Genomic DNA, 27,879 nt, shown 5'->3' on the forward strand with positions numbered 1-27,879 from the left:
TATGGTCATCTCAAGTTGATATTTGGATTTGGGACAGTGGTCAGTTGGTCACCCATTTAAGCAAATATTCTATGAAGCTACAAGTATAGCAGGCAGGCAGTCTGCATGTAACTGTAGATGATAGTGTCACCTAACAAAAAAAAAGACAGGGGTGAGGATTCTTTGCTTCCCAAAACACACACTTTATAGGTAGGCTCACTCACATTTAAACACAATTTTGCAAAGGCTATGTTTTTAAAGGTTTGGCCTAACCCTAGGGTTCAAGGGATATTTTTCTCATAAAACTTGATAATATTGTATTGTTAGTTATAAATTGTTGATTTCAATGTTTCGTCATTTCATAAATTATGCTAATAACGAGCCTCTAAATTAGTCCCTCTTTGCTACAGTTCTGCAAAATTAATGCTTTAAATTAGTAATTATTTGACAATATCTGAATGGTTCATCAGCTCAGGTGTAGCTAGCAGAAAGAATGAGTGTTCAGCAGCGAGGTGGTAAGACATGATTAAATCCTTCTCCCTATATTAGGATCTTGCAAGGCAAATCCTGACCTTAGAAATGTCTGCACCTTAAGCGAAAAGTCAGAACTTCATCTATTATCCTCAAGACTAGAGATCATTTTTGTAAATGACACACAGAGGTGGAGACTGAATTGGGGCAGGGGAAGGGCCCCTCTGAAGTCTCCTCCCTGAAGCAAGTGTTTCAGAGTAAAACTAGTCCTGGGATTCACCTAAAGGGAGGCAATGGGTCAGGGCCGGACTGGATGCCAAAGCTAGCAGTGTGCCATAGCAAGTAGACAGGCTCAGCATCCTATCCAAAATGTCAACATGTATGTTGAAATCTTCATTACCTCCACTGCAAAATCCCATCAAACACATAGAGAGGTGCAAGAGGTAGCCAAGACAACCAAAATGCTCACAGAAAGCATGTCCAGAACTGGCAGCTAGTGCTCTCTTCTGCAGCAGCAGCAGCAGCACAGTAGATCCTGCTGCAATGATTTTTGTGATAAGAAGCCAGGAGTGTTCCAATGCTGACCAAACCCACTGACTGACTCTTATTATTCCATCCAAGTTGGCATATTCTCTTCTCTGTTTGATCAGTGAGCTTGCCCTAGTCTTCCTGTGCAGCATTCTGGAGGCAAAATGTGCCTCCAAAATGCTGTGCCAGGAAGAGAAACTGATTTACCAACACGTGACTGAAAGTAAAGCAGTCTTGGTACAGTTGTCATTGCTGGAGGGCCATAGAGGCCAGCAGATTATTGGTATAGAGGGCCATTCCCCAGCCTGTTGTCACTGCCTGATCCCAAACAGAATTTGTTCCAGATCAGGACACTTACATGACACAACCCACTACTGATGGGGAAGGGAAGGGCCTAGATTACTTTGGTTCAGATCCAAAGCCATATGTGCGGGACCAGGCAGGAGAAGCTTTGCCATAGTCTTTTTAAAGCAACTCCCCTGCACCCATTTACACATGGGACTTGGTCTAAGTTCTGTAGTATCCTGAACTGTCACTCAGACATGAAACAATTAAGCTGAGGAGGAACTTTGGGCTTTCCTTATGGGAAGCAAAGCAACACCCTTGAGTCAGCCCTTCTAAGGCAAACTCCTACCCATAGGCAGGATGGAAGGCTTGGACCCTCAAACACAACGTGAAGGACTTTGCCTTGACCTACTCTTTGTCAGGTCCTTTTATAAACTTTTTTTCTTCCAAAATAAACCCATTAAAAACTGCATACTCCCTAGCAGCCATTTAAAAACCTCCTAGTCCCACCTGCCTGGGAAACATGGTACACACAGTGAGTAGCAGAAGAGTATCTGATGCAATTCCAGCTGCAGCCCGAAAGTACTGCCCACCCCGCAGGTGTCTCTTGCTAATGTACCAAGAACGATCCATTGCTTGTGACATACTGTCCCCCCAGATCTCTGAGGAACTGACTTGTAGCTCTCCAAAGGCAATAACATGAGCTGCGTCTCTTGCCAAAGTCATTGCCAGAAAACAGGCCGCAGCAAAGTCTCTTCACTCTCAGCAGTTCCCATTCAGGACAGTGTGGCTCAAGCAACCCAGAAATGGGCAGTCTCTTCATTTTCCAGGTCAGCACTCTCAGTTCACCACCAGTACATTCTCCTGCAGTGGGGCTCTGCAGAAAGAGAAGCAGGAAAGAGAATCATCAGGCTGTGCAATCCCTCCCTCACACTTCAGCAAAGAAAGCAAGAGGAGTCCAAAGCACTAGCCCTCTGCCCCCAGCATTGAGTGCATATTCTGTAGGCTCAATCCAGCTCTTTTGCAATACCCTTTGCTCCAAGCACATTGTGCAGGGCCGTTCCCTATTCTTGGCACTACAGACACACACAGGAAGATTTCTGTTTGGACCTGAAGAGCAGTTACTAGGGATACAGATAGCCACAAATCCCCTAACCCTGCAGGCTTACCGCTCACAGCAGCAGAAGATGGAGCACGAGGCGCTGCTCTCCCTGCGGAACTTGCCCGACTTGGGGCTGTCCTTGCATTCAGCTATGTAGGCGTGGAGCTGTGTGACAGTCAGCTCCCCCTCACATTGATGCTGTAAGAACAGGAGACATGAGGGATTACACAGGGCCTTTGTGGCAGGGCCCAACATGCCTGGTAGTCTTTCTGTAGGACTGCCTCTGTAACAATCCCTAGGATTAAGGCAGTTCTGGGACTATAGGCAGTTTAGGATAGTTCCAAGGTCTCTGAAAGGAATCACCTCCTGCCCTGCCCCCATAGACACCTCTGTAGCAGCGAGACAAAGCAAGCTACAAAACTTCATGCCCGGGAATGCAATGCTCTGTCCAGGCATCTGAGTGAAGGTGCTCAGCTCCAGTTCTACAGGGATGGTTAAGATAGGAGGCACGGCAGGACTAACCTTGATGGTCTCATAGGAACCAGTGATGAGAGCAATGAAGAGGCTGAGCACCATGTAGATGAAGAGGCTGATGAAGGTGTACAGGTAGAGCTGGCTAAAGAGCCACACCAAGTAGTTGTTCTGTTGCATTGCAGCAAAGGTCACAAACATATCATCCCCATTGATAAGAGAGAAAAGGCACTCCGACACCATTGAGAGCGAACGGAACTAAAATAAGGAGAAATAAATGGGAAGGCCCAGAATCCCAAAGCAGCACCCAACTGCCATTTTGAGGAGGACATAAACTAATACCAGTGTGGTGTAGTGGTTAGAGTGCTGGACTAAGACCAGGGAGGCCCAAGTTCAAATCCCCATTCAGCCATGAAACTCATTGGGTGACTCTGGGCCAGTCACTTCTCTCTCAGCCTAATCTACCTCACAGGATTGCTGTGAGGAGAAACATAACCCAACTGCTCTGGGCTCCATGGAGGAAGAGCGGGAGATACATGTAAAATAAAATCAAAAAAATTAATACAACCTGTTCTCTTGACCCTTGCCCAACTTGGCTTATCTCATCATAACTGTATTATCAGAGAGGGTCTGGCAAATATTATAAATGCTTCTCTGAGGGAGTGCAAAATGCCTAGAGACTATTATTAGACCTAAGTTGAAGAAACCTGCATTGGATCCCTCAGAGTTAGCTAATTACAGACCCATTTCCCATCTTCCATGGTTGGGCAAGGTGATTGAGCAGGTGGTGGTCTCTCAGCTCCAGGCAGTTTTGGATGATACAGATTATCTAGACCAGTGTTTCTCAACCACCGGTCTGCAGACCGGTGCTGGTCCGCAAGGCATTGGGAGGCTTCACTAATAAGAATCACACACCCCCGCCTCCCCAAAAACAATTTCGGGCCAGCGGGGGCCACCGGGAGCTCTCCAGAGCTCTTTTCCAGGCAGCCCTCATTGCTGGACAACGTTCATTTCGCTTCCCTGAAATGAACATTATCCAGCAGCGAGGACTGCCTGGAAATGAAATCCGGAGAGCTGCCCGAAATTGTTTTTTGGGGGTGCCAAGGGGTGAGGTTGGGAGTGAGGGGGGTGACCCCCTTACTAATGGCTGGTCTGGGAAACTGCGCACGAATAATGTCCATGACTCCAAAAACATTGAGGAACACTGATCTAGACCCATTTCAAACTGGCTTTTGAATGGGATAAGGAGTTGAGACTGCCTTGGTCAGCCTGATAGATTGGGTATTGACAGAGGGAGTGTGGCCAATGATCCTTTTGGACTTCTTAGTGGCTTTCAATACCATCACCCATGGTATCCTTCTGGGTTGCCTGAAGGAGGTGGGATTGGGTGGCATTGTTTTACAGTGGTTCCGCTCCTACCTCTCTAGTAGACTCCAGATGGTGTTGCTTGGACACTGCTGCTCTGCAAGCGAGAAGTAAAGTATGGAATTCCAAAAGGCTCCATACTGTCTCCTATGCTCTTTAACATCCACATGAAACCGCTGGGAGAGATCATCAGGAGGTTTGGTGCAGGGTGTTATCAATATGCTAATGACACCCAAATCTATTTCACCATATCAAACACATCAGGAAATGGCATAACTTCCCTAAATGTCTGCCTAGAGGTGGTAATGGGCTGGATGAGGGATAACAAACTGAATTTGAATCCAAATAAGATTGAGGTACTGACTGTGTTGGGGTCAGGGCCCAAGAGATGGTTTAGATCTGTCTGTTCTAGAATGGGGTTTACATTCCCCCTAAAAGATCAGGTACAAAGCTTGGGAGTGCTCCTGGACCAAAACATTACTCTGGTTTCTCAGGCCAGGTGTGTTTTTCATCAGCTTTGGCCAATACATCAGCTACATCCATTTCTGGAGGTAGATAATCTTAAAACAGTGGTGCATATGCTGGTAATATGGTTCCAGGCTTGACTACTGTAATGCATTCTATGTGGGGCTGCCTTTGTACATAGTCCGGAAACAATTGGTACAGAATGCAGCAGCCAGACTGGTCTCTGGGACAACCCGAAGGGTTGATATATCACCAATTTTTAAAGAACTGCATTGGCTGCAGGTATGTTTCTGAGCAAAATACAAAGTGCTGATTATTACCTATGTCCTCAATAGCTTGGGTCCAGAGAGCCTTCTCTGTCATGAACCTTATCACCTTAATAGGAGATTAATCTCTGGAAAGATCTGGTTATGGTTGCCACGGGCTCGTTAGGTGGCAACTCGGGACTGGGCCTTCTCTGGCTGCCCCGGGACTTTGGAATATGCTCTCTGTCAAAATAAGAGCATCTCGTCTGTTTGCTTTTAGGAAGAACCTCAAGACATAACTGTTTTCTCAGGCTTTTAACTGAAATTAATTTTAAACTTTTTATTCTGTGAAATTGTTTTGTTTTCCCTTTTTTATATTTGATGTTTTAAATTGTGTACATCGCCTAGAGATGCACATCAGGCAGTATATATTTAATTATTATAATTATTAATATTATTTTTATTATTATTACATAATAAGTGCTCCGTTCTATCGGCAAATTGGTTGCTACAAATTCAGCACAAGATAAGGTAACTATGCCTAGCACTTAAGCCTCTGAATTCCCCACTGATCCACCTTTGACATTCCAAAGACTATGAGGTAAGCTGCATCTGGCAAATCAGATCAGCTGGCACAGAACCACCCAGCAGAATCTTGGGATGGTGAATGTCTTACAGAAATAAGCCCAAATCCACAGTATGGATTCCACAGTTCAGCTGAGCATGCACACCCAATCTGTGGTGGAGATGCAGAGCTCACATACTGTACACTGAAACACAATCAAGATTGATTATGTATGTTAACTGTATGTTAACATATGACATGTTATGTTAACTGTGACAATATCTCTGTGACAGTATGTTAACTGTGACAATATCTAGAAAAAAAATTGTAGATCATTGCTTTGTTCACATTGATACAGTAGCTCAACCATTATCCTCCTCCAAGCTCATATACCTTGACGTGGTAGGGTCCCAGCACAATCCAGCCACAGAAGCAGTAACCCAAATAAATTACTGCCACGCAGCAGCAGAAGCGGATGACATTGGGGAAGGCAACCCGCATGGTGACAATAAGGATCTAGAGAGACATCAAGCAAGAAGGTTTGAATAAGAAAAAAGAGACCTGGAATAGACTATAGGAGGTACAAATTCAAGTTCCTTTTCTTGATAGACCTGGTCAAGTCAGAAAAATTGAGTCTGTCAGATGATTGGGGACAGGCAGGAATCAGCAGAGTAATGTTCCCACAGTCGCACAGTACATGTGCAACATGTGATACTGGCTGCAGAATTTATCATCTTGGGAATGCCAGGTTATTTAACAAATTAAATCATGGAATCATTCCAAATACAGGATCTCAGGAGTGAAACTGAACTTTGATCTTTCCCTATCTACTACAGGAGGAAGAGAGTGGGAGAATAAAGTTCTCAGCTCACATTGTACTTCTGGAAGAAGCTGAGGTAGCGCATCACACCAACCCAGACCAGGAGCGTGGAGGTGCCCAGGAGAATGCCGCACACATCATAGTTGGCAAAGTTCTGCAAAGATACAACATGTCATTCAGGATTGCCTTTTAGGCACCATAAGCTGTGATAGTGGCTGGGCCCGTGCAAGGTTTCTAGGCCACAGCCTGCTCGGCCAGTTCCTTACCTTGGACTCAATTCCAATCTTCATTATGGTCCCAAACACAGTAAGTATGTCGCTCACCACAAGCAGGATGTACCAGCCATTCACAAACTCCATGCGGTCAGACAGGCAAATATCCTGGTTGTAGTGACGCTGGAAAAACTGACTGAACTCCTGTAAAAAGAAAAAAGGCCCTGTTGAGCAGTCTGCCTGCACCAAGACACAAAAGCCTCTTAACTGCTCCTGTCCATCGTCTCTCCTTCCCCTGCACCAGAGCAGTAGGACAGGGCTGCATAGAGGATCATTAGGGTACCTATGAAAAGATGGGAGCTGCTCAGCAACTTCCCGGGTCCGATAATCCACCACCTTCTTTGAGGCTACGAAGGCAAGTGGGGACCAAAGACAGACTCAGCCCTTTCCTGCTTAGTTCAGAAATCTGCTCATTAAAGAAGTTACTAGGAGCTCAGCTGACATTTGCTCAGCACCAACATTTTAGGAAACAAATACTCCCCTGCCGCCGCCACCCCCGCCACATGGTGTACGTACAAAGTGTGGTGGCTACAGAGTGCTTTGGGAAAATGGTTGAGGGAGTCCATCTCTGGAAGGAAAGAACAGGGCAGTGGAAGCTTAATGCAGAGCAAAAGCAGCTGCCTCTTAAGCCCACTACAGCCTTTAAATGTTAGAAAAACATTTCTGACTGCAATATATAGTTTAGAACAGGGATTCTCAACGTTTGGTCCCCAGACGTTATAGGACTTCAATTCCCATAATCCCCAGCCCCAGTGGCCTTTGATTGGGGATTATGGGAGTTGAAATCCAATAACATCTGAGGACCCAACGTTGAGAATCCCTGGCTCAGAATATGTTCAGATGAGGATTTGCCTGCAGTTTATCCCTCTTTGGATTCTGGGGTGCATGGTGTTCATTAGCACCTCAGTAAACAAGTGATAAAAATCATGGGTATGGGCTGCAGCTCAGTGGTAGAGCACATGCTTTGCACACAGAAGGTCCTAGGTTCAATCCTTGGCATCTCAAGCTAGGGCTGGGAAACCTTCTCCATCTGAAACTCTGGAGAGCCACTGCCACTCAAGCGCAGATGAGAGTGAGCTAGACAGATCAATTGTCTGACTCAGTATAAAAAGGCAGCTTCATATATTCATGTTCCTACAATGTCTGTTGCTAACATTTGGACAGTCATCTCTACATTGGTCGATGCACATTGTAACAACTTTATTTTGTTTTCCTCTGTGTGAGTTGAAGTGGTGGAATCTGACCTTTTACATCTCCACACCCCCCCTTTTTTTGCGCACACCACAAATTATTGGCATGTGTGTGGGGTAGGATGAGAACAATCGGGGACAAGCCAATCCATAATGAACTGCACAACAATATGGGCATCCCCTGAGTTTCACTGGTTCCAAGTCAATAAACACACACAACTTGTCTTAGAATGTAAGATCCCTTTCCTTGGGCTTCTGCTATTTACTGCAGAATGATGCTTTTTTCATCATTCAGCACAATGATGCTTCTAAACACCATCCCTCCAATTTGTCCTTAAGAAAAATAAAGAGGAAAGCCTCTCTGACCCTGAGAGCAGCAGAACTAGCTGCATGTATACACAGAGATGCACTTATTCTGGCAAAGCTCACGTGCTGCAGTAGAAGCCCCCTGATGATTGAGCGGGTACATAAGATGAAAGACAGCACACAGCTGAGGAGTACAACCACATCAAAGAACATCCGAAAATGATTGTCTCCTGCAAGAAAGAAGTCAGCAATGAATGTCTGAAGCACATACGGCACTATAAAGATCAACAATAAACTTTGTTCAGATAAATTAAAATCTAAAAAGGCTTGATTTAAAAATACAGTGAGTAAGCGAATCAATCAATCTTTATTACAGTCAACAGACCAGCAAAGAAAATACATGGATAAATATGAATAGACACAACCAATCCAACACATCATATATTTGTAAGAATTTGTGCAAAATAAAGTCATATTTCCTGATGACTTACAGATACCAAATTTTGCATGAACACTGCTGCTTCTTAAAGTAGCTGAATGCACCACTTTTCACATGGAAATAGGCTTGGGGACATGTTGAAATAATTTTGGGGAGAGGGTTTTTTTTTTTAGCAGAAATTCTGTAGTAAATTTTAATTGTATTCAGATTTTTAACAATCAGATCAACAATTCCAAAACATAATGCCCAAGAAAAGCAGATGATCTTTCTCAGATTAAAATTTACTATGATTCAAATTTATCATATGGTCATACAACTTAAAAAAAAGAACAACATTTGAAGTTGAAATCCTAAAAAATTGCAAACTCTTCTTTTACTTCCCTTTTGCAAGCAAGTTAACAGAATCCCTTTTGCATTCTATTATATACATTTCTTGAACATTCTTGAACATTTTGTGTAGTAATCTACACAAAATAACTTTGCGTGGGGAGAGTGGCTATTCAAACTTTAAACCTCCCCACTTCTCTGCTGACACAAGGGGAGGCTTAAAGCAGCAGCACAAGAAATGAGACTGGATGGAGCCACCTGTGCCTCTCTTGTGGCTTCTTTAAATCTCTCAGTGGTCAGTTGAGAAGCAGGGAGAGTGGCTATTTAAACTATCAATTTAAGTGAGAGGGGGTAGAAAACCACAAATAAACACAAGTACCCTCAGTGACAACTAAATTGTTATACAGGGAGGTGGCCTGTGAATTGGTGAAACTGCTGTCATTTTATTAATGTGCTTGCAAAAGGAAATTAAAAGAACAGTTTGAAATGTGTACACTTTCAACTGCAAATATTTGTTTTATTGTAGAATGATCATATATGGTAAATTTGAATCTGAGAAAGATCTTCTCCTTGTCTTGGGGATGATGTCATTTTGAAATTATTGATCTGATAGAGCATTAATTTTTTGGAGAACAGTTAAAATATGATGATTACATTCAGAATTCCATCTAAAAATAAAAATAAAAATCACCAAGCATATCCCAGTGCAGAAGACAGTGCATCCAGCTAATTTCAGTGGGAGCATTGTGTATGCAAAGTTTGGTACCTGTAGGTTATCAGGAAGTATTATTTCACACAAACCAAATTCTTCAAAATATAGGAGTCCCAAACATGGTAAAGTAAAACTCATCAGATCTACCCAGAAGTTTAGTCATAATAAAAATAAAATGAATATCTTGATAGTAAGAACAAAACAGAAGTACAGTATATGTATCACTGTTTCCACCATACCCAAACCACAGGGATAGGTACACTCATTAAAAGGGATATTCTGGCTCTTCCCTCAAGCAAAGCTGAGGGAAACGCATTACAGCATGCCAGCGTAAACACCCTCCGATAGTTCATGCATTGGAACCAAGCTCAAAACCCTTTGCAATTCAATGTCCCATATATACTGTTTAATGCTGTTAAGACACATCTGTTCACACATGCTTTTAGATTCATAATTTTGAATAGTGTTAAACTTAACATTGTGTTAAGTTTTTTAATTTTAGTGTTTTAACATTTTAATTTGTACTAGCTGGGCCGGGTGCAGAGCATCTGCGCCTCTAGTTCTCCCCCCTCCTTCCTCCCTGCCCGCCGCCGCTGCTTTCTTGCCCATCTGCCACTGCCGTTTTCTTGTCCGCCCACCGCCATCTCCATTTTATTCCCCTGCCCGCCTCACCCGCAAGCCTATCCACCTGCGCCACCACGTTCCTCTCCCCCTGCTAGCAGCTCACTCACAAACTCTCGCAAAAGCTGCCACACATGGGAATAGCGATGGGTACACCTTAGAGAAATATACAGATAGATAGATTTTGTTGTAAACTGCCCAGAGATGCAAGTTTTGGGTGGTATACAAGTGTGTTAAATAAATAAAGGCTCACTTGGCTTTCTGATATTCCAAGGATATTAAATATTGGGATGAGACCTCATAAGCTGATCATTTTTCCTGCAGAGACCACCTCCAGGAAGTCCTCCTCCTCTTTGTAAAGGCATGTATCAAAACTGAATGATAAACTCCTAAGCAGTCCACAGATGGAGTTAATGCCATCTGGTTTATCACATCAGTCTCAAATGAAACGACGAGTGCTAATGGGGCCAAGCCAACCAGAAAAAAAGTCAGTTTAAAGAAAAAACTAAAAATAGATAGCCAAGCTTGTGCCTCAACTGAAACTAATTCTGATTCTAAGCGCAAAGCTGCATTGGAGATACAACATTGTACTGAAAAAATTGCCATCAAAAATTTAGATTGAACTACTTTTTGGCAACTATAACTGTGATAAACACAAAGTTGTGCACCAAACAACTGAGATACAGCTTTTGCTAAAAATACTTTAATGGCTGATGGAATACAGTGTCCTCCCTTAACACAAAAGAATATAAATATGGCAGCTGCACTCCTCTGTGCATTTCCAACAACTAACTTACTCTGTACTTTCCAAGGTTCAGAAGCTTGAAAGAGAGCCCCCAAATATTTGTCAGAATCAGAATCATTTTATTTACAGCCATAAGCCAAACAAAATTAAAATTTTAGACTGTTACCAGGCATAAATATACAACAGCCAGCGTGGTGTAGTGGTTAGAGTGCTGGACTAGGACCGAGGCGACCCGAGTTCAAATCACCATTCAGCCATGAAACTAGCTGGTGACTCTGGGCCAGTCACTTCTCTCTCAGCCTAACCTACTTCACAAGGTTGTTGTGAAAGAGAAACTCAAGTATGTAGTACACCGCTCTGGGCTCCTTGGAGGAAGAGCAGGATATAAATGTAACAACAACAACAACATGAAATAACTAAAAGTTACACAACTGGCCTCATAAAACCCCATGACGAGAGGTCAGTTTCATAGCCCCATATAAAAATTTAGCAACCAGTTTAGTAATACCCACATTAACATCAGCAAGACATAAATTAAGATAAAATGAGCCAGGCCTGCCTGGAAACTGATCAAATAAAGGGGTCAATAATTATTTCCTTGAGTTGCAGAACAGAGGGCAGTACAAAAGCACATGAGCAACTGTTTCTAAGCAGCCCTCTCCACAAGAACATAGCCCCGAAACAGAGGAATCCTTATAAAACCTTCTAAGGAGCAAATCAGAGGGTAGGACATTCAGTCTGGCTCTTGCAAAAGCTGACCTCAATTTAACCAGGTGGAGCGTGGAGAGATATTTAGCAGGATGATTTTGAGCAGGGAGGGAAATACCAAGATATATGAGAGAACATCTATTCTCTAGGGAGACAAGGCGTTGGTACTCAATGTCTCTAAGACGTAGGATCATAATAGCCTTGGCGCTGGTAAAGGACAAGGACAATAAACTGGAGGGAGAAAGCCCCAAACTCAGCACTTTTTTGGTAACCACAGATAACCAAGAGTTAGGGAAATTGAATAAGTCATTACTTGCTCTATATTATTCCCATCAATCTGTCACATATGTCTGATTGGCCTTTTTGAAAAAACTAAGACTTTAGTCTTTTGATAATTGGCATTCAGTTGTTCAGTATGACAATAGGAAACAAAAGCATGTAGCATTCTTCTCAGACCAATCAGTGTTTGGGACATTATTACTATGTCATCAGCATATAATAATACAGACAAAGGTTTATATGCTAACTTTGAGAAGTGAAAATCCAAATTGGAAAGGCAATCAATCACACCCATTCTGAAGCCGGCTTGCTCATCAGCTATTATATTTTCTTATTCCATCCAATCAAGGAGTTTCCAATATATGTCTTGCATATAGTTTGCTAATGACATTAAGCAGATTAATAAAGTGGTAATTAGCTGGATCAGATTTCTTCCCTTTAAAAAAAAAAAATAGGGACGACAACAGCTAACACACAATCCTTGGGGATAAGAACTGTTCTATCAATAAAGGAAAGAGAAAAAGCATGAACTAGTGCCCACCAGTATTTGCTTTTATCAGTTCCATGGGGATAGGATCACTACCCAGAGATTTTCTGTTTTTCAACTGACCTATTAACTCTTTCTGAGGTGGTAACAGGATGCCAGTCAGGCAATACTTCTCTGTTGGTCTCCAATTGGGATAAACCTCCTTTATCATCTGCATGAGTTGATCAAAAGCAGGATTTCCAAGTATCAGCTGTAAGATTGCAATCCAATTTAGATACATGGCCATTAAAATGCCAAAATGTAGCATTTCGTCAAATGCCAAAATGTTGCTTTATGCCCTAGAGGCATCAGCTGCTGCCAAACTTCTATTTGCGCCAACTTCTTCCACAACAGGGCTTTATATTGCTTTTTCTGAATATATAGTGTTTGTGGGAGAGCAGACTGATTATTAACACTATAATACACCATAAGCGAATTCTTAGTGGTTACACATTCCTGATAAAACTAATGCTTAGATTTAGAGATAGGGGCCTGAGTACTGGTCTCATATATGAGAGTTCTGCAATGACCGAACTATCAACTGATAGTTGATAGTTTAGTCATTCACTCTATTGCTGGGAGAGTAATTCAGGAGACAGTAAACAGGCAACAAAAATGATACTATGATAGCACATGGAAGAAGTTGTGGCAATTGGAGAGGCAATCTGACAGACAGAAAAGATGGTTGGCTGAAGCAGAGAAGGCAGAACAGAGAAGGGGATGAAGAAGAGTCATCTACAGTGAGCATGGGTGGAACGAGACAGAAGTAAAGGAGATTGTGGTCTCTTCCCGCCCCCCAAGAGAGAAGCTCCATATCAAAGGGGCTGAGGTTTAGCTGAGCTTGCATCTAGGCAGTTACATTCAGGAGGTTAGCAACACAATATTGCAACAATATTATTATTTATTATCCCCTGCTAACTGAGCAAAGAGGCATCTTTTAAAAGTGGTGATTCTCTTTATTTACCAGTGGGGAGAGCTACTGGCCCTATCCATCCCCAGGACAGCATTCCTTCAGTTGCTATTGCTCGTGTATATCTTATGCTTCTTTTTTAGATTGTGAGCCCTTTAGGGACCGGGTGATGGTGGCATTTTATTAACTTTTATTTCTCTATGTAAAGCGCTTTGGGAACTTTTGTTGAAAAGCAGTATATACATTTTCGTTGTATTTGTATTATTATTTTAGCTGAAGCATCTTCAAATGCTAGTTTCTTGGAGGAATGACATGTCCTCTATACCACAAATCAGGCAACTGGTTATTAGCTGGGCAAAAATATCAAGCTGTTAAAAGAAACACCCAACAATTCCTGAGTAGTGCTGCCTAAGCAGCAATCTTCTTAAGCAGTTGACTAGAGTGTCAAAATCAAAAGGAAAGGCTATGCTTGTATTACATTCCTCCACATATGCTCCATTAGTACCTTTGCCATAGACGCTGGGGTCTTTACACTCCTGGATGTCCACTTTGTTGTCCAAACTGATCTTCACTCGGCCACTGTGTGCTTTGTTGTCAAATGTGATCTGAGATAAGGTGAAGAAAAGAATGATAATGTACTGTGCCCTCCCCACTCCCAATGCTGGGGAGAATTTTACTAGGCAGAAACCAAAGAAGCCCTAGTTGAGCATCTTCGGTTTACCCAGTTCAGTATAGCAATGAGGAGTCCACACAAACAGATGCGCCGAAGTGGTTACTCACTGTGATAGAAAAGGTGTAGCAGTCTGGAATTTCGTTGTTGATTATTGTTTGTATGTTTATGGCTTTCAGCTTGAACTGGATGGTGACATTAATAAGTCTGCCAAAGAGAAAGATGTGGAAGGTCAGCTGCATCCTGAACTCCCACATAAGCATGACTGAGGACAGAATGCTGAAAACCTCTTTTCAGAAAAGCTCAAAAGGACATAGCTTCTTAGACTTAGGAAAAAGGAGTCAAGAATTGCGCTCTTTAAATACTCCATAAGGAGCAGCGCAGCAAGGGGAATCAAGCTATTTAGGTTTAAGGCAACAGTGAGTACAAACATTAATGGCTGGAACTTGTCCATTGGTAAGTAAGGTTGCAAATCTGAAGGTTTCCATCTCCTTAAGATTAAAAAAAAAACCCAGAATAACCTCCTGGAAACAGTTTATGGGGGCAAGGATCCTCAATGGTTTAAAACAAAGTTAGGAACAAAATTACAAATCACATGAGGTTATTTATATTCAGGATGGAAACACAGCACTGCCAGCTTTCTACTGCCATATGTCCCCCCTCCCCCTCCCTCTGATTTCTTGCATGGAGAGAATCCCACTCTCCCCTTGGTCTGTTGCAAATATTAAGAATATGAGACAATTTACTTGTAAAACTTGAGAGTAAAGTTCCTGTAGCTGTGGTCTGGCTCCAGGAGGGCTGGAAACTTCTCCTCAGAGTGAGTGTTGAAGGCCATCATCTCTTGGGGATCCACACCCAAACACTCTACACAGAAAGGAGACAGTGCCCCAGGAACAGGTTCCAGATCCCACCACATTCAGGGATGTGTATGTTAGAAGCAGTTTTGTCACCCTTGATACAGTCTTAAATATTTTTAAACATTTCAGTTTAAACCATTGAAACTGTGTGTTTTCAATTTTAGCAGAGGATGGTGAAAGGTAGCATGTTGCTGGGCAGCCCAAAAGAAAAGACAGAAGCAGCAGGAGGGCTTCTAAGATCCTGTGAGAAACCCACAGGGATGGCTGCCATCTAATTTTGTGAAGAAGAAATTGGAAGGGGAGTGTACAGACAGCCTGCCCTCTAGAAAAAGAGCAACCTTTAAAAAACTATTATTATTAACATATACCGCTTTTCAACCAAAAAACATTCTCAAAGTGGAGACTCTACTTTATTTCCAGTGCAATAAAACTAATCTTAATTAACAGTGCAGTGGTTCATCAGTGCATCCTAACCCTACCCCTCATGTTATTTTATATTGTAAATTTTATAATGATGCTCGTTTAAAACTGATTACTCCTCTTTTGGGGAAGTTTCCAGGTCACTCCGACGAATTTTATTTAGAGTTTTTGTTATCTAACTTTTGTAAAGAGATCATTTTCAATGTGGCTAGGTTTTACTACATTGTATTATACACTCTAGTCTTATGTAATGTTTTTTGTTGTACAGTCTGATCTACGATCTTAATAAAGTTTATCTATCTATCTCAGTGCATCCCTAGGCCTTGTCCCAACCAGGCTGCATTTGTCACTCTCTCTTCCTTCTACAACGTACACAGCAAACAGCATTCCCCCCAAAACATCCACTCTGTACAAGACAGAGAGGGGTGAATCCCCCAACTCCTCCCACAACTATGCTGCACCTGACATCAGTGAAGTTGCTCAGCAACCCAAGAGACAGGAATACAACCCAGGAAGGTATAAGTAGATATAGCAGCTCCTAGAATCCTGCTTGGCAGTGTAATCTTGCTCTATAGTGTAGCCTATCCTTTCCTTTGTGCAGTAGTATGGGCCACAAATGGCTGGATGAGTTGCAAGCAAGCGGAAACACTACTTCCTAGGGATGTGCACAAACCTGTTCGGCGTTCCATTCCTAGAATGCCGAACAGGTTTGGAACCCCCACGTTTGAACCGGTTCGAATGTTATTTATTATTTCTCTGTGTAAACCAACCTGAGCCGTTTTTGGAAGGGCAGTATAGAAATCAAATAAATAAATAAACAAACAGCTTCCCTGCACCAGTGGATTTTGAAGTAGTGCCGGGGGGGGGGAAGAGCCCCCTCCCCATGCCTTAAAGGACCCCCCCCCGGCCTCCTGGGTGTGCATGGAATTGGTTCCATGCATACCCCTACTACTTCCATCGCTAGGAACACAGAGCAGGTTGGACACCTGAGGTCATAGAAAAGGTACTTACTCACCTGTGATGACCTTGGGATCAATGTTGAAGGTATCATTGGCTGGGTCAATCTCCCCTTTGCGGTAGTATTGTTGGCAGAGCATGAGTGCAGACTGGTTAGCACCATCGGCGTGCACATAGGCATAGCGCCCAATCGTCTCATTTGGAATGGCCAAGTACTGCAGAAGAAGTTGCCATAATCATGGTGGCATCAGTTAGTCCCAGCTCCCCTTGCACAGCCCCACAACCTGTGCACTAGCACATCTGTGCCCCTTCTCACCTTGTCCACTGCATAGAACATGTGGTCATAGACATCTGCCTGTGTATAGACTGCATAGATCTCCTCTGACCCATCTGAATAGTCCTTCAGGAAGAGGTGCTTGAATGTGATGGTGTTCTCTTCTTTGAAGGCCACTACCATCTGATTACTGAGCCCAAAGAGAATGAGCTGTGGAAAGGGAAGGCAGAGAGCATGTTGAGGAGAATTTAGGTTGAGGAGAATTTAGGAATCTCAACTCTACACACAGTCATACTCCTTCCTAAGCATGCAAGGTAGACCTTTTCAGGAGGACGTACGGACATTTGCCAGGAGTAGAGTTTCTTCCCAGTTCCCGCATCCTCCCCACTGAAAGATATTGACGTGCTGTACCATTTCGTACTCCAGGCACTCATCCAGATTTTTTTAGAAAACCTAGGTTAGAGCTCATTATTGAGCCTATTCTGTGGCACTGACGGAACAAAAGAATTATTAATTTTTTGTCCACCTCTCGATGTCATCCAGCAGGGCTTTCCCGGCTGGTGTGGGGCCTTCTGAAATCTGGCCCCAGGCAAGACTCCCCCCACCCACTACCCACCCACTACCGAAGTCTCTAGGCAGTTTACAGCATAATAAACCAAAAACAAAACAAGAATTTAACAGTTAAAACATAAAAACCAGATTAAAATATCCATAAAAACACCAAAACTAACACAACTAATAAAGATGTGTTAGAACCCTCAACAGCATGCTATGACACATTTGAATAGCATTTTGAGAGTCAAGTTGTGTGCATTTGCCAGGCACTGGACTCTACAGCTGATGCAGTGTCATTGGGAGAGGTGTCCAGAGTATCACCTGGTCCAGTTTTGCTGGAAGAGTTTCAATTATTGGTACCTGAGGATGTGGACAAGGTGTTCAGTCAAGTTTGGCTGACCATGTGCATGCCTGACCCTTGCCCTTCATGGCTTATTAAATCTAGTAAGGAGGGAATTTTTAAAATCTTTTTAGCAGATTCTAAAAGCCTCACTGTGAGGGGGAGTGGTCCAGTGTTCCCTCTAATTTTTTTCATCTGTGTGCTGAATAAGTTTTGTTCTGGGCAGCAGTATCAAGGCAGTGTGTGCACACATGCATTCAGAATGGGGCCTCCCTGATTCAAAGTGAGCGGGATCTAAACTGAGCGGATATCAAAAAACTTGGGTGTGTGCAAACACACAAGAACATGTCTTAGAGGGAACACTGGAGTTGTCTCAGCTTTGTTGAAGAAAGCTATTATTTGTCCACTTCTTAAAAGAAAAACACTAAAAAAAAACCTAGTCTGGACCTAGAGGATGTAAACAACTGTGAGCCTGTGGCCAATATTCTCTTCCTGGGCAAGATGCTCAAGTATGTATGAATATGATGAATATTTATTCGCTTTTATTTATTTATTCACTTTTCAACAAAAGTTCCCAAAGCGGTTTGAATGATTGATTGATTAAGTGCCGTCAAGTCGGTGTCGACTCTTAGCGACCACATAGATGAAATCTCTCCAAGATGATCTGTCTTCAGCTTGGCCTTTAAGGTCTCTCAGTGGTGCATTCATTGCTGTCGTAATCGAGTCCATCCACCTTGCTGCTGGTCATCCTCCTCTTCAACTTTTCCTAGCATGATGGACTTCTCAAGGGAGCTGGATCTTTGCATAATGTGTCCAAAGTACGATAGTTTGAGCATGGTCATTTGTACCTCGAGTGAAAATTCTGGATTGATTTGTTCTATGATCCATTTGTTTGTTTTCCTGACTGTCCATGGTATCCTCAAAAGTCTTCTCCAGCACCAAAGTTCAAAAGCATAAATGCTTTTTCTATCTTGCTTCTTCAAAGTCCAGCTTTCGCATTCAAAGAGTGTCATGGGAAAAACCATTGTCTGAATGATTCTAATCTTTGTAGGTATAGACACGTCACGGCATCTAAATATCGTTTCCCAGTCTGTGGCGTATTTCTTGACTGCTGGACCCTTTACTATTGACGGTCGATCCTAAAAGGCAGAAGCTATCCACCACTTCAATGTCTTCATTGTAAATTCTGAGGCTGGTTGCTGTACCTGTTGTCATTAGTTTAGTCTTCTTTATATTAAGTCGCAGTCCCATTTTTTCACTGTGCTCCTTGACTTTCATTACTAGAGCTTGCAGATCATCCAAATTCTCAGCTATCAGAGTGGTGTCATCAGTGTAGCACAGGTTATTGATTATTCTTCCTCCAGCTTTAAAACCATGCTCATCTTCTTCCAATCCAGCTTCTCTCAGTATATGTTCAGCATATAAATTGAATAAAGAAGGAGAAAGTATACAGCCTTGTCTTACTCCTTTGCCGATCTGGAACCAGTCTATTTCACCATGTTCCTTCTGGACTGTGGCTTCCTGTCCTGTGTATAGGTTTCTCATTAGAACAATGAGATGTTCTGGGAAAATATCCATTTTCCTAAGGATATTCCACAACTTGACATGGTCAACGCAATTGAAGGCTTTTCTGTAGTCAATAAAGCACATATTGGCTTCTTTCTGGTATTCTTTGGCTTTCTCAATTATCCAGCGTGCATCAGCAATGATGTCCTTCAGTCTTTTACATAGATATAAATGAATAAAATGGCTGCCATAGGTATAAATGAATAAAATGGCTCCCTGACCCCAAAGGGTGACCAAAGCAGTTTCTGTTCCAAAGCCAGGCCTGGAGTCTGATTGAAATTGATTTAGATAATCTGTTTCCTCCAAGAGTGTCTGGAACTGGTCAGCAACTACAGATGCTGAATCCACTTTTGCAGTGGGCAGCCTTGGATACTGCAACCAGGACACAAGAGGATTGTGTCTTGACTCATGACCAAGTTCTTCATTTACACTCTCATGCTGCCAGGACCTCACTGCCATAGAGTAAGACTGGTTGTCCAAGATTTGATCCAAAAGAGAAGTGAACACAGAAAACTGCTTTAGACCATTAGTCCATCTAGCTCAGTATTGTCTTCACAGACTGGCAGCGGCTTCTCCAAGGCTGCAGGCAGGAGTCTCTCTCAGCCCTATCTTGGAGAAGCCAGGGAGGGAACTTGGAACCTTCTGCATGCAAGTGCTCTTCTTTGCACTTAGGCCCCATTTCCTAAGGGGAATATCACATAGAGCTCACATGTAGTTTCCCATTCAAATGCAAACCAGGGCAGACCCTGCTTAGCAAAGGAGACAATTCATGCTTGCTACCACAAGACCAGCAGGTAATCAGCAAGGCTACCCTATATTGATTACAGCTCATTTAACCTCTTCCACAGATAAGCAACATCTAATGCTAGCGTTAGTCTGGGGATGGCTGAAAGGTCCCCAAGGCTTGGCATCAGAAATATAGATGCAGCAGACAAGGCAACAGACTAGACAACTCAGCAGGCACCTCCATTTGCATTCACGTTTCCTCAAAGATCCAGTGTAGTTTGTCAATGGGCACTTTCCTGTCGCTGCTTTTATTAGTTAATGGAGTCAGAACTGTAGCCAAGTGTTTTTAGAGTGAAATGTCATAGCTCTAACCCTGTAGTAAGATGCACCACCTGACAAATATGGAAATCACAAGGAACAAACTCTCTCCAAAACCCCAAATTAGCTGCTGTAAACAAGAGGACAGAAAACATTGGAATTCCTTCCCTCCATTAGGAGTGCCAATTCTCTTGTATGATGTGCCATTACTTTAGCTCAGACAACTACTTGGGTGAAGGCTCCAATGGGCTGCCTCACTGCATCACCTGAAGGCAGAATCCTTGATGCATCATCCCCCAGGAGATTAATCCACATATTCCACGTGCACCTGGTACTTCCGGCCACTTCCAGCCAAGGACAGGAAAGGAGCGGCAGGGAGGTACGCTGCCCCCCCAAAGATTGTTACCGGGAAGGAGCGCGAGCAGGGGGGGAAGTGGCAGGAGGGGTGAGAGCACCCTCCCCCGCCCTTAAATTGCGAACCCCTGGGCCTTTGAACCAGCCCCAGGGTTCAAACCTGTTCAGAGGCCCATAAAAGGGCCTCCGAACAGGTTCGTGCACATCCCTAGCATGCACTGTATCTTTATCTGAGAGAGATTCCTGCCTGCCTGAGAGAGATTCCTGCCTGCAACCTTGGAGAAGCTGCTGCCAGTCTGTGAAGACAATACTGAGCTAGATCGACCAATGGTCTGACTCAGTATATGGCAGTTTCCCATGTTCCTAGAAATACAAGAGGAAGATGCTTTAATAAATTGATGTGATTAATCTATTAAAACATTCATTGCAAATTTAAACCATTAAAACCCTAACTGGAAAGGCTACTGGCCATGTGAAATAGTCTTTTATGCTCCCAAATTTACTGTTGCTGGAGCAAAGAAATGCAGAGCACCCACAAACCCGCTCTGTGCATCCCAACCACATTAATTCCTCATGAAAAGATGTTTGATATTACTGGTATGAAAAGCCACATATGGCCCTTGGCCCTTTCACACAAGCCCAGGTGTGAAGATCAGAACTGAACCACAACTACTGATTGTGTTTCAACTTCAGCTGTTCAGATTTCATGAAAACACAATAAAGGTGGGTTTCATCCTCTAAACCAGGGATTCTCAACGTTGGGTCCCCAGATGTTATTGGACTTCAACTCCCATAATCCCCAGCCAAAGGCCACTGCGCCTGGGGATTATGGGAGTTGAAGTCCAAAAACATCTGGGGACCCAATGTTGAGAATCCCTGCTCTAAACAACTTAGGTGTTTTTTTTTTGTTTTTTTTTAAAACGTTCTCTAGATGCATCACCCCCATTCAGGATCCTTTAAAAAAAATCACTTTTACTGATTTGTAATATACAATCACATTTAATCACTTAAAACTCAGTTAAAATGCCTGAACAACTTTTAATCAAGTGACAGCCCTAATAATTACCTAGCAACATAAACAGACAGCAGCATTCAGCACACAGAAGAAGGTAGGAACTATTCATAGGAAGCTGCGACAGACTGAATTGAAACAAGAAAGACTACTGGAAAAACCTGCTAGGTTTTTCCAGTAGTCTTTCTTGTTTCAATTCAGTCTGTCGCAACTTCTTATCAGGGACTCTACCCCAGGTTCACCTGTCTTTACACACCTGGACGGTGACTATTATGATCTTGATCACCTGGAGTACCAGCTTGAAAGGCTTACGGCCTTTGGCACGAAACTTGTCACAAGGGCTCATGAAGTAATACTTGAGGCGCCTGCGGAGTTCCTCTTCTTCTGGTTGAAAGGATGCAGAGTCTATGTTTGGTCTGGCATCCCCCTCCTGAGACCCATAGCTATTTACTGAGGTCAGCAGCCTCTGCGTCTCTACAAGAAGGCAAAAGGGCACAGGTCATCATGGTCCCAGCTACGTCCTATACGGAAGAGGCAAATTCTTTTTTCTGTGCATACTGGCCCAATCCTGATATTCCTGTGATTTCGCCAGTTACTATAACACATTCTATTGCAGTGGTAGGCCACCTTGGCTCTCTAGCTGTTGTTGAACTACAATTCCCATCATCCCCAGATACAATTTATTTATTGTGGCTGGGGATGATGGGAGTTGTAGTTCAACAGCTGACCCACCTGTTATATTGACTACCATCATCTGTGCTGCCCACCTGTTATCCCATTCCTAGTCTAGCACAACTGTCTCTGCTCCACCACTGAATTAGATCAAGACACTTGAACCTCAAATTATAAGCTTGCAACACATCCACAGTGAGTTCTCGCCCTCTTACCCATGCTGCAGTTCCAGGATCAGCTCCAACCACTCTCTCACAAGTCAGGTGTTGGGACTTATTTGTCTTCTGAATCCCTGCTGAGGCATGCAGTTTGTCAGCAAGTACCTAAAAACAGGCGTAACAGCAACATGAGTCCATGCCTTTGCAGAGATAATGCCAGACTATGGATATATGTAATGGCCAACCACAGCAGCTCTAGGTATTGTGAGCAGGAGAAGCAGGCTTTGCCACAAAACTATTAGTTTCATTGCTGATGTCATGCAAGAGGAGCACAACATGGCCAACTACCAAGCTCTATTTGGAAGTCTAGAGAGAGATGCACAAAGCGGTTCACTAAAAGGAACCATTTGGTTCACTAAAAAGAACCATTTTCAGTGAGACAACTCTGCGTTTCTTGTTACCAAAAGAGGAAATCCCACACAAATTCTAAACTGCTGACTGACACAGAAACTTAGTTCCGCACACAGAACAAAGAAAGTGTTGTATTTTAGCATGTTGTAGGTTACCAAAGAAAGGGGCGATGGCATGACAGCACACAGACACTGTCCACATTAAATCCAAGAGCTCTGAAGGCAGGAGCATCCCTTTAGCCCCAATATTAAAATTTAGGACTTACACTTCTCTCTCCTCCACAGGCAGATTTTGTACGCTTGACTACTTCACTTGTCATTTGAGGCTCTTTTTTTTTTAGGCAATTAGAGTTATAATTCAGGCAATTAGGGTTAGGTTTTTTCAGGAGTAGCTCAAACAAAAGCAAAGCCATGCCATTTCAGACATAAACGTAATCAATCACAATCAAAGGGCCACTTGCAGCATGAATGATCAACCTCACTAAAAGTCTCTGTTGGCAGCCATGACAATATTTTATACTAGTCACATTTTTGTGAATCATGCCACATTCCAGTTTTGAAACTAGGGATGTTGTATGAGCATTAGCACTGCTTTAATAGATTTTTACCATAAGCTGCCTGGTTAGCCTGTTAATAGGTGATGAATTGGCAAGGTATAGTTGAAATGAACAAACACGTAGACATAGTTTACTCTCATCCTTGCCGCCCAGCAGTTCCATATAACACAGTAGATGTTACTCTTTATTTCTTTGATGTGTGCACGCACATACATAAGGGTCCATATCACTCTTCAGGCCAGATACCTTGAGAGGAAGGCATGAAAGGAGGCACCCAGGCCAGGGGAGAGCATAACACCGGCCCGCAAAGAGACCAGCTCTGGCCTGTGAGGACTGTTGGGGCAGCCCCCCCCCCCCCGCTTGCCAGGAGTACAGAAAGGAGTAGAGGAAGGCATGAAAGGCAGGCCAGGGGAAAGTATAACATCGGCCCCAATAGAGCTCAGAGATGTCTGATAATCGTGACCAAGAAAGGGATCTGCGGCACAAAAACAAAATACTCCAAAATGAGCTTTCTGTATTAAAATCAGAACTTGAACACTTAAGAGTTTGACATCAGGAAGAAGAAGCCACATATTTAGAAGGAAATGAAATTTTAAAAGAAAAACTTAAGAAGGATCTGACTCAAACAGTCGTTCAATACAGTGGACAAATAAATGCATCAAAAGCAGAGTCTGCCATGCTAATCTCTAAATTAGAGTTTCTTCAAGAAAATAAGGAAAGACTGGAAGTAGAACTTGATTCCTTTCGTTCCCGTTTAAGTTCTTCCACTCAGGAACTTGAACGGTGCCAGCTTTCGAAAAATGCAACAAGAGCACTGCAACGAATGCTGCAAGGACAACACGATGACTGGCTTCGCTTAAAAGACACATGGAATCACGATCTGTGTAATCTACAAGAGACCAACAATGCCATGTCTCAGCAGTTGACAGCCTCCCCCCCACATCACATTCCCAGCAGTATGGAAAGACCAGTGTGCCTTGAGAGGAAGGCAAGAAAGGAGGCACCCAAGCCAGGGAGCTCTTGTCCTCAGCTCCTGAAAGGACCAACAGCCTGAGACAACGTTTTATTAATCTGTTATTTGCCTCTTTTAATATTGTAAACCGCTTTGGGTGCCTTTGTCAAGGCAGAAAGGCGGTATAGAAATGTAGTAAATAAATAATAATAAATAAATAATACCAGTTTTAGAATGCCCTGCATTTGAAAAGATTAGATTTATACCTTGGCAGGAAGGTAGAAGAACCCTGAAGCTCTTGGGAATCCCACTAATTATCATTTTGAAAATTCTTAATTACTTGTTAACAAAAAAGGTTCAAACTGGATTACAAGGAACAAAAAACAAACAGGTCCCTTGTCTCCAAAATACTCACAATAAGAAGAAACACAAAGTAAACAACACCAAGAGCCAGTTACGGAACACTGTGCTGGGGCTGAATAAGGATAGTTGCTCTTCCCCTGCTAAATATAAAATAACTCCACTTTGAAATATTAATTGGGGACGGACAACAGTTTACCACCACTTGTTTGGTTAATGGGACTAGGTTCAATGGGAACAAGAAATGATTAGGGCCCTGTTATAGGAATATAGGCCACCTAATGGGGAAGCAGGAAATGACTGAGGTTGCCAGTTCGAATTCCCGCTGGTATGTTTCCCAGACCTATATCGGGCAGCAGAAATATAGGAAGATGCTGAGAGGCATCATCTCATACTGCACGGGAGATGGCAATGGCGAACCCCTCCTGTATTCTACCAAAGACAACCACAGGGCTCTGTGGACGTCAGGAGTCGACACTGACTCAACCGCACACTTTACCTTTACAGGACTATAGGAAGCTGCCTTATACTGAGTCAGACCATCGGTCCATCTGTCTCAGAACTGCCTACAGTGACTGGCAGCAGCTTCTCCAGTGTTTCAGGCTGGAGTCTTTCCCAGCCCTACGTAAATGCTGGGGATTGAACCTGGAGTTCCTGCATGCAAAGCAGATGCTCTACCACCATTCTTTTGTTTATGCCTCTCCCATCCTTCTCTGCTTTCTACCTTCAGGGAACCCTTTCCACATGGCTTTGTCTGTTGAGGAATTCCCGTGTATTGCAAAGGAAAGATGCTGGCCAAGACTGTTGGGCCTGTTGCCTCCAAGGAACCCAAGAGGATGTCCTTGATGAATAGCCAAACACTCCCCAGCAACAGTCACATCTCATAGAAGTTCAGGATGGTAGATGGGTCAACTCCCTACCCGGGCACTTTGTCTGTTCACTGAGCAACTCTAAGGTCTGAAGGGATATTATTTAAAAACCACCAAGGCTGGGATGAGGTGAATGGGACCTCATCTGGGTTTGAATTCCCAGAACAGCACCAGCAAATTAAGGAAGAGAGAAGGAAAAAGGAGGAGATAAAGCACAGGGCTAGTGGAAAAGAACTGGAATCTGTTAGCAAACTTAACACTATGGAATTTGATCTCAAAAAATCCTGGGAATGTCTGGTTCACCACAGATAGCAATTGTCTCTTTAAGCATGTATTTAGTCTATTGATTTTGCTACGCCCTTTGCTCACAAGTGGCTCCTGACTGGGAGCAGATTACACCCACACAGATTTGATCTTGTGTTCATTTGTGCTCTGTATAGTACCATGACACACCTCCAAAAGTCCTTGCACTGTCTGACATCTTGACCTCACTTTGTAAAAATAAAACACTTTCCCCCTCCACTCTTCCTCCTCCTCCTCCATTTATATACCACTCTTCAACCGAAGTTTCCAAAGAAAAATAGATAAATAAAATGGTCTCCTGTCCCCACAGGGCTCACAATCTAAAAGAAACATAAGGCAGATACCAGCAACAGCCACTGGAGGGATGCTGTGCTGGGGCTGGATAAGGCCAGTTGCTCTCCCCCTGCTAAATATAAGAGTATCACCACTTTAAAAGGTGTCTCTTTGCTCAGTTAGCAGGGGGGAAGTAAGGCTGCTTACAACCAATAATTAAAACAGCAAGGGAAATATATTACTACTACATTGGGGATGGGCAGTAGTTTACCACTACTTGTTTGATTAATGGGTTCTATGGGAACAAGAAATGATTAGACCCTGTTACAGGAATATAGGCCACCTAATGGCGCAGCGGGAAATGACTTGCCTAGCAAGCATGAGGTTGTCAGTACAAATCCCTGCTGGTATGTTTCCCAGATTATACATTGTATAGTACTGTACATACATTTCCCCTCCCCATACATTGACCAGTGATCCCATGGCTGTGATCCCAAGACATGGTCGACACACCATATAGCCAGGTTGCTGGAGCTAAGCAGGTCTAGGCCTGGTCAGCACAATCTCCTGAGAAGCCAATGTATGCTTGCCTTTCAAGATGTATGTATACACACAAGCATGCCTACCATGTATCTGACAAAGTGGGTTGTGGCTCATAAAATGCCACAATGAATATCCTAACTGTTAAGAGGACATGGGACTCTGTTGTTTTGATGCCTGTGCTGAAACAAAGGCCCCACTCTTCCCACCACCCTCTATATATCTTTGGTTTCTGGTGGAGTAGAAAAGACACATATCTTTCCGAATCCTGATACTGCACGACTGGCTACTTACACGCGACGGTGAAAAACTGCATACACTTCCTACCCTAGAAAGCAAAACATCAATTTGTTGCAAATAAACCTGTAGGAGGAGGAAGGCTACCCCACATGCACGCCTGTCGCCTTTCTATTCATAACAGACTAAAAAAGCGAAATACGCTTATTGATGATTGCTGCTGCTGCTGCTGCCGCCGCCGCCGCCTTACCTGCCCACTTCCTTCCCTCTTTTCTATATTCTGCGATTCTCTCACCTTCGGGTGAGACCCCACACGAAAGGGACAACATAGAGCTCTTCACCGCTGGCTCCAAAATATGTACAGACATTTCAAACATCCGGTCACGGGGCCAGCAAAAGATAGGCTTGCTTGCCTGCCTACGGTCTTGTCATGTACAAAAGAGTAGGGATGGGCGGGAGCACAGAGGTAATAAAGTCCTAGACTGGCAGCTCCTTTATCGACAGACGGGACCTGAGGGTTACTTTTGACGACCTGCTTTGTTGATTTGATCTCAGAGAAAAGGAGACAGTGACATCTGCCAGGTGAGAGAGTACATCCAGAGGTGTATCGATTATCGAAGCTGTGATTTAGCAGCAGCATGTGCGTGTGCTACACATATGAGGAAAATAAAGGCATTTGCTGCTCGTTCAAACAGATCTTCTTTTGTATGGAACCTGTAATTTTTTTCAGATATTTAGAAAACTTCCAGCAAATGCTTTCTGCATTGGGATAAAAGAAATTATTTCACAGTTACACAGAGAAGGTAGTGAAGAAGATACATCATATTATGCCTGTGTTGAGGATGTGGCATAATCCAGACAATGACATATATAATGTCCAGAGGGTTGAGGGAGGGATTCGGGCTGAGTCGTTTACAATAACCCTGCAGAGCAAATCCAGTGCTATTTGCAGGCAAGCACTTTTTGCAGATTCCATCCCTCTAAGAGCAAAATGGAGATCCCAGATAAAACAGGAAACTAGGGGCATGCTATTCTATATTGCTTCCAGCTCTATGGGCATTTTGCTTTGCAACCGGTCGTCTTGAACCTGGAGATATGCCTTTTGTTTAGGGCATAACTGATTCGATATTTGGAACGATAACTGATTCGATATTTGGACTCAGTTATC

At 43.2% G+C, this 27,879-nt stretch overlaps 1 protein-coding gene across 4 annotated transcripts; it reads right to left on the minus strand.

Moving 5' to 3' along the window:
- MCOLN1 (mucolipin TRP cation channel 1) lies at positions 1-27,260 on the minus strand. 4 transcript variants are annotated; one of them, XM_053298819.1, is made up of 15 exons: positions 27,007-27,260; positions 22,268-22,375; positions 21,637-21,854; positions 16,552-16,719; positions 16,294-16,450; positions 14,748-14,865; positions 14,112-14,208; positions 13,837-13,936; positions 8,188-8,294; positions 6,563-6,712; positions 6,349-6,450; positions 5,870-5,992; positions 2,888-3,094; positions 2,433-2,563; positions 1-2,140 (listed from the first exon to the last, which is right to left on the minus strand). In XM_053298819.1, exons 2-15 carry the CDS (start codon positions 22,269-22,271, stop codon positions 2,104-2,106), a joined length of 1,719 nt encoding a protein of 572 aa, XP_053154794.1. In that variant the 5' UTR covers positions 22,272-22,375; positions 27,007-27,260; the 3' UTR covers positions 1-2,103. The 4 variants fall into 4 exon arrangements, with proteins under 4 accessions (XP_053154794.1, XP_053154793.1, XP_053154796.1 ...); XM_053298818.1 differs by having other exon boundaries at positions 26,962-27,260; XM_053298821.1 differs by lacking the exon at positions 21,637-21,854 and having other exon boundaries at positions 27,007-27,257.
- Between the last annotated feature and the right edge of the window lie 619 nt (positions 27,261-27,879).

This window comes from Hemicordylus capensis, chromosome 2, assembly GCF_027244095.1.
Source record: "Hemicordylus capensis ecotype Gifberg chromosome 2, rHemCap1.1.pri, whole genome shotgun sequence".
Lineage (NCBI taxonomy): Eukaryota > Metazoa > Chordata > Lepidosauria > Squamata > Cordylidae > Hemicordylus > Hemicordylus capensis.